Here is a 14,579-nt window from a genome sequence, read left to right on the forward strand (position 1 = left end):
AGTCCATGGATTGCTGGTGACACCAGCGATGAAGGCGTTGTCACATCTTGTTACGAACGCCTATTCGCTCCAAGAAACGATGCTTCGGCCTAGCCGCTTTTACAGAAAGGGAGGTGTGGTTGTATCATCGTTTGGCATCCGAAGAAACAACGAGAAAATAAGTTGCTCAGTGCAACTCACAAGCAACCTCCAGCTTGAAACTATATGGTTCAGTGGTTTCGGTTTTCAGTCCTTTTCGAAGGCCAGATTCCACTAAGACGTTTCCTCACCGCGGATAACTACGCACGGTCCAATGGGGGTAATTCGAATTGCCCACAGCCAGGTTGGTGGCATGTAGTGGAATTACCAAATGACGCCAACCACACGCTGAAGTAACATGAATTTATATCAACAGCTGGAACCTAACATAGTTTTCCTTGGAGGCATAACGATTTTAACCACCGAAAAACTAATAATAATTGAATTCAACAACAAGCTTGATTAAATTTAAACGGTATCTCATTTATTTTCATAGAAATATAAAATTATCAACGATCTGATATTATATCTGAATTTCACACGTACATGTACGCACTTTCACGTATTTTATATCAAGAATACACGCACATGTACACGTACATCTCAACTATAATAAATCTGTCAAAGTCTCAGCCAAACTGCGTCCCAACAAATCAGGAAAACAACCTGAACGCCTGAAGACATGTCTTGCCATAGATGTTCTCACTTATTTTCAAACACAGAATTGGTCGGACAATGTCGGAAGTATTTTTTATATGTACATGTATTATATTACGAAACTTGCCCTCGTAATTGATTCCATGTCAAAGACCATGTTTCCGTCAGAAGTGAGTTTTCGCAAATCCCCGAGACGCAAACGTGAACGCCTATCTCATTGTAGGACATCGTAATCAATGGGTGATATGAATAAAGACTAGCAAATGCTTTTACTTCAATTTTGTACAGAAAGGCCTAGTGTAAATGTACATGGAGTTTTAGATAAAAGCATTTGCTCGTCTTTATTCATATCACCCAATATCTCGGAATATGGGATAGTCGTTCGCTTTCGTGTTTCGGGGGCTTTGCGAAAACTCCCTAATGAGGCTCTATCCTATTCTGAATTAAAAAAAACAATTTTACTGCTGATACGTTGCGATTGTAACTATCCCCATGGCTATGCTATGGATATATACAAATTTACTAAAGCCATGGACTTTATAAGTTCAGAATAACATGGAATGCATAACTTTAAATGATCTGAAGACAGAATGTCGCAAACTATCGCACGGGTCAGCCAGATTATAATGAGTTGGTGAAATTCCCTTCACATTCATCATTGCAATGATAAGTTCATATAACTAGATTAGCAAACATTTCGCGACATTCTGTACACATAACACTAATTTCTGATATGAAGATTTGAGACACTTAATTCCTCCCCGGAAGACCACGTTCACATACCCTATGATATGTACAGCAGCGAAAATATACTGAAAATATAACGCAAATATGATATGTTGGCCGTTCTTGGAATGTAGCACAAAAATAAGTGTTTTCCCATCGATATACGACATCCAGAACAAACTGGTGTAGAAGTAGAAAATGTCCCCCTTGACAAAGTGTCCGGTTTTATTGTGTTCTGACGGATTATGTTGTATGGTTCCAGAGAGACCATGGCCGTTAATAGCTCAGAGATTAAAGCGCTTATCCTTTGTTTCTAGGACATTCTATCCAAGGACATTTAAAAAATGAGCAGATCAATCAAATGTATACAATGATTAATGACAATTAATGGAAGAGGAAGGAATACAAGCCTACAAGGTTTTTATGACTAAATGCAATTTGTAATTTTGAATAGGCAAGTATAGCAGCCCTAACAGAAAGGCGTATGGCTTGAATGAGGACAACATTATCCATCTCTGAAACATACGAAATAATACTTCATGCCATGATAATAGGCAGGTTGTGATCAGGGACTTATTACGGATCCTAATACGTAGGCCTATACGGATAGAAATACATGTATACACAAAATTTGCATTGTCTTTGTCTACAGAGTTTTATCCGTATTGGTGATACGTCGCTGTTCTCAACCTCCCTATTATGGATGGTGATATTCCAATGATAGATTGGAAACATATTTGAGACACTTTCTTGGATACAGTACTCTTAGGCTCTGTTTTGCTGAATAACGCAAATGTTACACATTTTGAAGGTAACCTAACGCTACTGTTAGACTATTGCACATTCATTTCCCACCTGATTGTCTCGGAAGTGAAATGCAACATTTTTGATGAAGGTTGGTTGAAGTGATTATCACCCACTCGACAGGTATAAATTCAGTGTCCCTTCACTTTTCTGCGCCCCAGTCGACATCAAAGCAAAGATGCAACTCTCTGCTATAATTGATTCAGGAGTCGTTTATACTTTGTGCAACTCTATGCTACGGCTAGTCAAGAATGGAAGCACATGTCCCGCTCATCAAATTAACCTAACCTTAGAACTTAGCATACTTATACGAAGGTTGGCATTGCTTTGAAAACCTGGACATGGGACCGAAGTACATTTTCATGAGCAGTGAAAATGGAAAAGTATCCTAAAAAGCTCGCTGGGCAATAATCACTTCAACTAGAATAAAGATAAGCTTTATATGGTATATAACCCCAGAACAGCAGCGAACGTCACTGATTCTGAAATACTTTAGTAAACAACCATTTGACCCATAACCACACGAAAGTAACAAAAACTGATATGAACAAAGTTTTAACTTCAACCACACTTGAATAATATAAATGAGCACAAATTTCGATGAAGAATTTTAGTCACATCTTATTGACAATCGTACTTGGTACATTGTATGAAACAACATTTTTATAGACAATCGGTGTGTCTTGGATCTGATATAAAAGCATAAAATACATAGCAGCACATATTACAAGATAATGCCAGTCTATCATTCAATATCTATAATCACATTTAATGTATTTGGAAGACAACACTATTGTCCAAACCTATCATAAATAAACGCATAAAGAACTGTACGACCCCCATCTTATTAGGATGATTAAAGCACAAATTGATCCTGAAATAACATTAATTTCAATTTTTATTTAGAGAAACGATCCACTTCCAATGAGACCTTTCAGAGTGCTAAAGAAGTAATGGACCCTCAGTTCTCTACGAGTTAAGTGCTCAAGGCATTTATAATATTTAAAATCCAGCACACGACAATATCAGCACATCACATTCTTGTGTGACAAAATGTAGGTTTACACGACGTTAGAGATAACCATGTTTCATCAGAAAGTTACAAGTTGTAGTTTACTTCTGAATTTGGTTTGGCTGGCCTGTTACCTGGATGAGAGGTTGACCTGCATGATGCTCTGTCACACCCTGTACGAAACACGCTTGAACAGCAATAAAAGTAGAATCAATGAATAGAATGTATGTAAAAGTCATCAAAAGTCACTAGATTTGAACATATCCACTAAAAGTCTTTCAATGGGAATCGTCCCTATCGTTTTCTTAAAGAATAATTGTTCTATGGTTGCAGGGTTAATGGCACGCAGCGTTGGTAGTAGTAATAAGAGTTTTCCAAATCGGAAAGGCTGTGTGGGGTAGGCTGTCTGGATGTATTTGCTGAGCGTAAGCTGCGCCTGGTCTTGCAGACTGGCCACTGTGTGGAAGTCACGAAGTCCTTTCATGTCTGTTGGCGAATTGGGAAAAACTGCAAAGAAAGAGAATGAGTCAGAACAATTATTACTCGAAGTATACATTTGTACTTCTTTAACTATGCTACTTTAACTACTTCAACTGTTCTTGTGAACCTAGGTGAGGTTTTGTGGGTTTAGGTTATGTACAGCAGACGTCCCATCATCAATAAATAACACCATGGTAACACGAATTGTTTATGAGCGTTTAACTTGCGTCAAAGGATTGACCTGTGAAAACTAAACCCGTTATGCTTTGGGGAGGTTAACGGAATTCCCAACCTTTTTACAAGCAATGCGCTTGCTCTGCAATCTTTGCGTGCATCTTACCTGTCTTGAATAGCACAATTCCTTTTAAACATGCAAACTCCGTAGGGTCGACTTGCATGGCTTTAAACTTGGCAATACATTCCTGCAACACACGTATTTCGCTCATCATTTGAACTACCTTGTCTGGCGGTGATTGGTCTGTACTCAAACCTGAAACGAATCGAAAGCTCAATGTCAGATGGTCATTATAGCATATTCCCACTTTAATGAGGTCATTTGCTGCAGTGGCATCGATCACTACAGCATCAATTGGGATTTACAGTCAGTATTTGCCAATCGGAAAACATCGTCTATCCTTGTTGTGCGCTGAAATCACCGCAATGATGAGTAAGATGGCTTTGGATTGGGCACAAGGTGAGCGGAATCCCAGAGGAAAGTGGTGAATGTAATGGCTGTGGATTGAATCTTTACACTTTCGAGAATTCGAAAATAAACACGCTCATTCCGAGATTACTAATTCTTAACAAAATAATCATCAACTTCGTGCAAAAAACGCTTTTTTCCATAAAAACGACCACATCATCGAAAATGATCGACGACAAAACAAGATGGCCGCCACACCTATCAACAAAAAAAATAAGATGGCCACCACACCTACCTGCTGCTGCTAATAAAGGTCCAGCCTCAATCGGCATCTGAAACTGCGCTGCTCCAAGGCAGAAGAGCTCCCGCCATCCCTCCTCCAGTAAGACCACCTGATCTCGGAATGGGAGGCTAAGAAAGGCAGGCACGTTCTTGGTCCATCGGACACTCATGAAGAGGAGTCTGGCAGCAGCTTCGCATATTGCTTCGGGGTTATTGAAGTAGGCTTGGGCAAGTTCGTGTGGGTACTGGAAAAAAGAGGTAACATTATTTAAATTGTGCCAACGAACCACATTAGAATAACACGAGTATATCAGCTTTCGTACATTTCATGACTTTTATATGAAAGTACACATGTATGCGGTATGGCTTTTCATTTGAGATAATGGTCTGTCGGTAAGGGCATATCCAAATAATTATGTTTTATGCAGGTTACGACGTAACATAATGAGTAATAATTTAAAGGAGGACCTGGTGAATACAATGAAATGAGTTGGACTCCGTCAGGTCATAAATTGATAATTTCTGTAATGGGTTTTGTTCTCGAATGCTGAGTTGAGCAAATGTGATATTTTATAGAAGAAAGGGAAGAAGATGGTGGCGAAGGAGGGGAGAAGAAGAAGAAGAAGAAACTTAATCCTTACCTTAGGCGTGGGTTGGCAAATAGCAACACTAGTCCCCGTACTTCCGGTGCTACTCGTACTAGATGTCGGCGTCGTCGTCGGTGACTCTACAGCGCTTACAGTGATACTGTTGTCAACACGCTCGATTCCCGGCATTCCCACGAAAAATGGCGGCCGGAAGGTCATCATGGAGGACAGCTCTGATGTTTCTTTTAAGTACATGGCCACCTGGCGTCGTATTGTGGAATTTCGTGGACCCCGTTCGTGCTGGACGGCTGTAATGACAGTGGGAACGTGTGGTCAATTTACCATTTAGAATCATTGATTAGAAGAATATCATCACACCTAATCCACCTGTGATGAAATGTGACATCCCCTGAAATGTGTTGCCGAACGTTGCGAGCGACCGTCTTTGACAACCGGGACACAATTCAATTCGTGATAATGAAAATGTTGGTCTCTATAAGGCAATTGCCAAATGGTGTTTCTTAAAGGTGATTAGGTGCTCAAACTGTGGCTGACAACATGGGACCGTTTTTCAGCGACAGCAAAAATGGCCGACAAGTCTTGCGACAACAACTGCAGTGCGTTTATAGCGAAGGGACGCACAGAAATTTCATTGACAAATGGATTCCATGCTGTTTCCCGCTTTCGCTGACCCATCAACACCAATATGTCAACCATTAAGGAGGAAATAAGGGGCTGTGCAGGGTTTCAAGGGTTTCATGCGGTTTACAGCTTTCAAGCTACGCTGCATCCCCAGGAAATTTGGGAACTTTCTAAGCATTGCGGTGCACGGTAACACCTCTGTACGACTCGGACAGTTACAATACTGACTCGACTAATGAACTAAATAAATTGATGAGACTACGGTGGTCTCGACTTGAGTACGGCCCCGACCAGCGCGTCTGTCGCGGTCGTTTGTTTAACCAACCCCGGGGCAAGGTGTTCCCGTAAAGCAATTGTGGTGAGCCAGGAGGCTGATGCTAGAAAGACCGCCATCCGCCGCCGGCAAGTGCAGGTGGTGAAAAACCACAATTATATGAAAATGAAGTAAACTGGAAAATGAAGGCAATAACTTTAGCAGGGCCGCCAGATTTTCTCCGTTTGAAGCTGAAAGAGACTGGGACCCCCTTGGGACAACTTACTCGCCAAAGATAGCAAATATACCGGTATACAATATGGTGTCTGAGCTATATGAAAAAAAACAAGACCATCATATTTTGATAAGTGCACTATATGGAGGTCTAGCATCCAACATCCAGTTGATGACCTCATCCAGCATCTACAATCTAGTAGATGACCTGAATGGCAAAAAGCCCTCTTTGTTATTTAATCATTTTGAAAACTGAGCAAACACAGGACAATGTCACATTTGGCGCAGATTTTTGAACCAGACAACGGAAGCTGCTCCAATAACAGTATGATTCTCGTGATTTACTTTTGATAGATATATCCACATGCAATTTATGGTCACGAGCTAATTGGAAATGCTAGGATTTATAGTTTGCGATCAGGATTTTCTGCATTTATAACGATGACATTTGCAAACTACAATGAAATGGATGACTACGGATTCAGTAATATTGCCTACCGCCAATAAATATGTTGCTGGCTTTGACTGACTCAAGGGAATTAAGAGAAAAATCCAATTTTATATCACCGAACATCAATTTTAGCCACAATTTTTCAGATTCATCTCGATTTAAATCGGTCAGGAGCGAAAGAGACAATACAAACATTGTTATCAACAACTCACGCCCACTGTAATCACAATATTGTGATAAATTGATGCAATTAGTTGACAGACGATGATTGATGAGGTCACATGATGAAGGAAAGTCACGTGCGGCAGACGACATTGCCATTAATTCATGAAGGCGCATGCGCTGTCAACTTGACATCTTTGAATGATGTGTCGGTGTCTTTCAAAAATGGACGCGGTGTTTGGCCAATCTGCGGTTTGTGTGCATTCGGCGGCTCCTGGAAACTTTGGAGCATTTTGCAACCAGAACAAACACTATTCTAAAAAATACAAAGACTATCTTTCTGGCACAGGTGTCATTGGCCATCCCTTTCCTACCAATAATGTAACGCAAACAGAACTGTCATCTAAACTTCAAACGCAGGATATGGATATAAAACATCGAGACTTATTATGCATATCCTGTTTGTGGAAGGCAAAGGCTATATGGGCAGAGTCAGGGACTCGCCTTTTGTGACATCTTAAGCCATCGAGATCTTAAAGCTGACGTCATTGTCTTAGGGGCATCCTGTCGTATCAAAACTAAAGACTGATTCACTGCGGATCATGTGAATTTGACGTTCCAACCAAAACTTATTCGAGAACACATCACTTCATTTAAAATCATTTCTTTGCCCGTTAGCGTTAGCCGCTGACGAGGGGCTTACAGTTTAAAATTATTTTCATATTAGATATACCATCATCAAGAAATTGGTCTCAGCATGAAATATGATGTTGACACTCAAATTGTATTCCTCACCAGATAATTTCTTCAGGCAAGTTTTTATTTACGTTGCTGAAGTTCGAGCTAAAACATTAGGCCTACCGTCTTGCGTATACTCTTTCAAAAAGATTCATTCACCCTCCACCTAAGAATGCATCTGCACTATAGTTTGGAGGGGGAAAGCAAAGAGCGATCAACACAACAAATGTGACATCATACACAATTTTAGTGGCACGCATAGGACAGTAGACGTGTGCGGGCCATTCGGTGATATCGCACTCAAAAACCTACAAGGCAAGTTTGAACCCCACAACAAATTAGGCAAAGAGAATATTTCGCACGCAATCGTGTTGAAAATTCCCTAGTAAGTGGGCGAACGCCAAACGACGGGCGCTCGTTGAAAATGATTAGGCAGCGTCAGGACTGTCAGTCACCATTTGACTGGACCATACACTTTGGTCGAGGCAACACAACATGGCGCAAGCAACATGCCAATACAAACACTTGGCTTCAAACTTTGGCTAAACTTTGCACGAAATCCTTACCACGGTTTCTTGGAGTCGCCATTCAAAATCAAATTGTTCGTATGTCAAATAGGTTTTCTTCGTGTGATTTTGTAACTTGCGAGTCAATTAGCGAGCGAAATGCACGACATGGTACAATTTAAAGTTATCCAAATGTCTATATGTTGCCATGTTGTTGGTGATTACTGTCCGTAAACTTGCCTAAATGGTAATGGAGATACCTTCATGACCAATGAAATCAGAACTTGTCGAGATCTGTATCAGCTTAAAAAATAGCTGAACACGATGTTGCAACCTCACTTTACTTCACCTCGAGGAGAGCGTCTTATTGAATTTGGAAAAGCAAAAGTACAAGCATGATCCTCAGAAGCTTTTCGCTCTGCCTTTGGGCGTCCAGGAGCCGCCTCTGTCTACCTTAGTAACTCACGAATCAATTAACGAACGAAAGCTTTGCGTGTTTGTCCAACAAAGGAACATATTTGGGTGGATCCCATCCTGAGAGTGAGGAGTTGGGTCACGCATGCCCCCTTCATATAGAACCCTTACTCAAACCGAAGAAAATGGATTTCACGCTAATAGACGGCAAGGAAACTAAAATCTTATGACCGGTAGTAATGTTAATTAAATCGTTAAACCTGTAGATCGTTGACATCGTAAATCAGTATTTTCAGTGAAGTATAGATCATAGCTTGATATATCGGTTGTCAAAACCCATATTAAATTTTTTTGATGCAACAAATGCCCCAAGCTTTCAATACTGTATAATCATATCAAGTTCATTGGGCCATCAATAAAGAGGACATGGTATATCGAAATGTTTTGAAGAATAAGAATTAACTTGTGAATCATATGCATGTGGATCCTTACTAATATGCAAAGAACGTGTACTTAGCATCTACCTACAAAATTTAGCTACTGAAAGCGGCAGTACAGACCTCATCACAGCAACCCATAACTTCTTCACAAGTCCCTAAGCTACTAGAATTTGAGTCCCTTATTTAATGAAGTCATGGACTACTCCTCCCTGTCACAGTGAACTACACCCTCAAGGAATCCTATTCAAACCTCAGGTTAACGGACTTCATATTTTTCCAATTACCCTCTTGGCGACAATATGGTTCCGTCAAACCGCAATGAAGGTATAATTTATGACATATTCCAGTTCAGGTGTATCAACGAGGAACTAATGACGGTAATGGGATGGGTGAGGTCCGCTGTCAGCACCATGATATATTGGTTGATAATGGGCGGAGGGCTGGCCAACCGGCGTCATGCGCCCCTGCATCGCTAGACACACACGGAATACACCAACTCCGGGCTCCTTGCGGTCCATTGGCGCGAAAGTCATTGTCTTCGTCTCAACAGTTTCATTCATTTAACAATGTTCAAGACGCCTACTTTCTTGTGTGAAGTATTAACCACTTTCAGAGTTTCGGCGTTGGAAACTTAACCCTGTCTGTTTCTTTCATGCGATATGGAATCTGCACAATCTGTACACAGTCAAACCATAATTGTATGGTCACAAATTAATCAATTTGATGCGAAGACCGTTTTTTCACCGAGTCTAAAGTCTAAATCTAAGACACACCACGATCATGCATGATTTCTCTCTCGATCTCAATGGGGTCTTTCTATTTTATCTGGGTAAACGAAGACGCCGAAGCACTAACTGAGACAGATGTGTGGTCACCCACTTCGATGCTGCACCTTGATATAAATATCGGCTAATGAAGTTGTTGTTGGGTGGAGAGAAGTTCTCAAATGGTGATTGGACTTGATGAATCTCATTTCAGGTGATAATAAAGGCAATCAAGAGCCACTCTCTACAGCTTGAAGTCTCGGCGGGTAAATTTCAATGACTGAGGTGTGGGTTTGGCTGCGCTGAGCTAACCATGGGGTAGCCATTGTCAGTTTTGCCTTGCACGAAGTTACTTGGTCGAATGATCTTCGTATTCTTAATCATTGAGAAGTAATTGGGCCATTGATTTCGAGTTGTCATAGTTCACGCCATTTAGGGGGACAAAACCTCCATGGAAGCATTGAACCTTGGGTGCGGGTGACTTTTTTGAGTTGGACTCTCCGCCGGGCCCCGGGGCGGAGCGGGCTGCATTCAGCGGTCGCTCTACAGATAATAATGCCAGACCCTCGGGAGACTCGCTGATCTCAGAGTCGACTTGGTACTCGAAGGCTAAATCTCGCTAAACGAAGTTTAGTTTTTATTTCGACAACAAAACTCCCACGGATTTGAGTCCATGGTTTGTATGGTGGGATACGCTAATGATCAGTGGCCATTGATAGCAAGTCAGTCTAGCGTCATTTGGAGTTGTTGTGTTGTCGTCTGCTCTTGACATGCAAATCTCGTGTCACTTCACGTGGTTTGACTCCAACAATCAGTCGGAGCTTTTGTGACGCTGGACCGTAGATGACAACGAGTTATGTCTCAATCTTTGATAGAATGAGGAATCTAATCCCTAAACTATTTCTATTAAATACAAGATGCGCACAATCGTTATAATGGCCTAAATGGTATCTCTCAATCCGCTTCCGGCCTATCATGTCTGTGAGGAAAGAGGATGGAATCATCCCTGGTTCACCGAATAGGAAGGTTACAATCTCACGGTATACAGTCCGCCATCCTTCTTGAACTGCAAGGAAGTGCATATCAAAGAAATTAATCGAAACCTGTCTAATTATGTACCAAATCAGCATAATCCACTCTTGGGGATGGTGACCCTGTCAAGAATGATGAAGATGAAGTTGATAAGGATCGCCGAACACGCAAGGAAATGCCCAGTGGTAGAAAAAAGAAACGATGTTTTTTTTCATTTTTTTGAAATATCGGCGAGCATTCTCCACGGGCAAAACGACTCGTTGGCCCCAACCAGGACTTTGTGGAGGCGCAGCTTGGTGAAACAAAAGCAGCATATTGATAGAAACTGACTTCTTCAGGCATTATCGTGATGTTAAATAACTGGAAAACCAGAGTAGGGACATCTCTCCCAAATTAAGCGCTTGATATTCTGATTAAGAGTTTCAATATACATTTTGAGGAACGCTGCGCAGTTCGGATGACAGATTGTGTGAAAGAGATTGTGGTTCCGAGGATGGCCCTCAAGTCCTTCGGCTTTTAAACACCCCTTAATCACTCATTAACACATTGAATGACTTCTTCAGCAGATCGCATATGGGCCATAGTAATTTAACTTGATTTTAACTTAGAAGGCAGCTAAAAACGCCTTGGGGTGGTGCGCAGATGAATGCTCGCAGGTGCTGCGTCGCGCTGATCACCATTGACGCAACGATGATGGCAAAATTATAGGGAGAGGAGGGCTTTGAATTCGCGCAGATGGTATCTACGGTGTCTCTTTCAGTTGACGTGTGAAAAGTCACCCGGGAACGATCCAGGAAGTAGGGGGCGCAATTAAACCTAATAGCACCGCATATGACACCGCTTCTTGACTGAAGAGGCAAAGAGGATCAAATTATCACAGCGATTTTTGCAGAGAAAACCCCATTCAAGTCTAATGCTTTGGCTTGACGATAAAGGACTTAACTGCAGTGATACCTGATCGTTAAAAGAAAGACTTCATTTTCGCCACAGGGTGAATCAGCGGGGCCTCAGAAGACAAACTTTTGGTGATATTTAGTGAATCACGAAGCTGGTAAGGCGATCCGTATTGCTTGAGGCGTCAGGAACGGTTGGGCTCTTGCGTTATTTTAGGCCGAAGTTTTATTGTCGGTTGCATGCAATATTTACCCGCTTACGAATTTTAGTTTGCGACCTGAAATGCCATCCTTGTCCCATTGTGAAACTGTAAACCCGAGGTGTGAAAGCAAACTACGAGTCAATATAACAAACTCTATCCGCACTTGGACAGAATCAAAAGTTTTCATTGCCGACTATCATTTGGCCTTTTGAAAAGACGTAGGATGATATGCCTGGGCAAACAAGGCTTGGAAGGGGGTTAAACATGTATCGTGTCGAGTCAACCAATACAATTTACCATTCTTAGCCAAGAAAAGGAACAAAAGTGTCAATTTCTTCCCGCTTGAGTTTGCTTGTGGGAGATGTTCACACGAAGTCAATTCAAATGGAAATGTTTGCTAGGGCTTACATGACCAATTATTGGCCAAGTTCATTGGGTGACCCTCTGTGTTGACGCAGCTGCGTAAGATGTGTACACAATCCACTGGCGAAAACGACTTCAAGTGTCCACAATAATAAACTATTAAACTTCACCCCTTTTAGAATTACATTTTCATATCCGAGAACCTTTGAAAACACAAATTCAAGGATAATAAACTATTTATCCTTCACCCCTTGACAATCAATCGTAAAAATCTCGCCTGTGGTGAAATTTTCAAGTTAGAAAGGGATTAAAGTTCAGGGCATTCTCTGCTGCAAGACTTTGAATCATGAATTGAATTTCTGTTGAAATGTTACCTAAGGAATCAACTCATGGTTGTAAAGAAGTTAACAAGGCTTTGATTTGACAAAATAATACATTGCTAATACCAATGACTTTTCCTTGGCAACAGGGTCAGCAATGTCAGGGAGGTTTGGGAAGTGTGTATGACAAAGAAAGCGCAACAATGAAGGAATGTTTTTGCTCATGGGCTTCTTTGGTAAAAGTTGATTGACCTTTTTGTGTCCCTTATCTGAGTATCAAGAAGAAAGTATAAACCGGATTGCATGGAAGTTAAACAACATCATATGGTATCAGATCATATCAGATCGATTGGTACATTTGCCATTCCTATTCCACTAAGCAGACCCTCAAGATCGTATCAAATTTTTTTCGTATCAAATAATTTTCGAAAGATAGGAAGGCTAAATGTAATGCGTGGGTCTATGTCCGTACGTGCTTTGTAAGGTGAGCATGGTTCATGTTGAACGGAAAGTGACTCAGGGGAGAATCAACAGCCATAGTAATTCATGAAATAGATATTATAGTCCGCAGTCTTCTTGAAGAAAACTGTCATTTTCATGCTCTGGTGGTTTAGAATGAGTCGGATGGAAGTCGTATTGAGATGGCCTCACTTGGGAATCAAATGATATAACAAAAGGTTGTCATATATTGTTTGCGTCGGGGAAACGTGCAACTTAACTGACTAAAACTTAAAATGTCACATGGTGTATTTGGGGACAGCCCAGCTTCAAAGATTGGTGCAGTGACGTGATGAAAGGAAAGGGGATCCTTGCCTTGTTATTGTCCTAGTGTCAATATCAACAACAATACTACCAGAATACTTTTATCAAAAAGATAAGAAAAGAATTTATGCAGGCAAAATATTTCACGAAAGCAAACATGGTAGGAATGGACTTCAATTAACTTTCTCACAGCGCAGCCTGATCGATTTTGAAACTCTCTCTACTCGGACGACCCACTTTTGTTCCTGCACAATGCTGAAAAAGCAAACTTGTCTCGCGCTTTCCCCAGCATTGGTGCTCTTGTTTACAACCATTAACCTGGCTTTGTCACTTTAGGTCTCCTGCTTTGGCTCGTTTGATTGAAGACGATAAGAAAACAAGTTGGGTATTGTCCCGTTTGTGCGCCCCTAACTGTTAATAATCAGCTCTGAATTTATAAGAATCCGTGTCCCAAATCGCATAAGTCACCTATCTGGTTGATAATGGGGATGTGATAGGGGAAATGAGGGGTTTGCCATTGGACCACCGGGGCGAGATGGGATGCTGACATGGACACGGAAATGAACCGCTCTAACAGCGTTCACCACGGGGTTGTTGGGTGCAAAATGCGAGGTGACTTTGCTTCCTGGTGGAATTCAGAGCAAAAATTCGAACACCTTTTTTAGAGATTAGTGATTTAGCACGTTCCCAGTTCCAGAGACCACGTGGGATGATTCACCAATAAGATGGAAGCAGAAAAGAAGGTTTAGAATAGAATATGAACAATTATTAATATTTCGCAGCAGACCGTGCAGTTTGCGAAGAAATGAATTATATTTCTTCCTGCTCCACCAAGGTAACTTACCCTGGAGGTAACAAAGCAGAGGCAAGGGCCAGAGGCGAGGTAAAATAATCCCTTGCACATGAAGTGCTTGAAATTATAATGTTACCACTTTTGAAGAAAGCACCAAATCTTAAAGTGCGATAGGATTTAGTTTGATAGATGTTGCTGTTAATGTAACTTCGAGTGGGGCAGTCCTTTAACCTTGGTTGGGTGGGACTTCTAAAAGAATGGAAAGAGGTCAACGGAAAATACGATATGAGCTTGTAACTGGAGAGTGATGGCTTAGGGCTATAGGGAAATATGGTTATATGGGAACCTGACGGTGTCTTTAGGGGAGTTTAGGAAGAATCAGATGGACTGTCGGGTCATG

The 14,579-nt window shown here is 41.3% G+C and overlaps 1 protein-coding gene across 1 annotated transcript in view; it reads right to left on the reverse strand.

Annotated features, from left to right (window-relative positions):
• Window positions 1-1,036: 1,036 nt before the first annotated feature.
• The window catches only part of LOC135488049 (nuclear receptor subfamily 2 group E member 1-like), a 29,250-nt gene continuing 15,707 nt past the window's right edge, over window positions 1,037-14,579 (reverse strand). The window contains exons 5-8 of the mRNA XM_064772435.1: window positions 5,264-5,517; window positions 4,636-4,867; window positions 4,038-4,187; window positions 1,037-3,724 (exon numbers count right to left, since the gene is read on the reverse strand). Of these exons, the coding sequence (XP_064628505.1) occupies window positions 3,456-3,724; window positions 4,038-4,187; window positions 4,636-4,867; window positions 5,264-5,517 (905 nt within the window). The 3' untranslated portion in view covers window positions 1,037-3,455. The remainder of the gene's footprint in view (window positions 3,725-4,037; window positions 4,188-4,635; window positions 4,868-5,263; window positions 5,518-14,579) is intronic.

Source organism: Lineus longissimus, chromosome 5 (assembly GCF_910592395.1).
Source record: "Lineus longissimus chromosome 5, tnLinLong1.2, whole genome shotgun sequence".
NCBI classification, from domain to species: Eukaryota; Metazoa; Nemertea; class Pilidiophora; order Heteronemertea; family Lineidae; genus Lineus; species Lineus longissimus.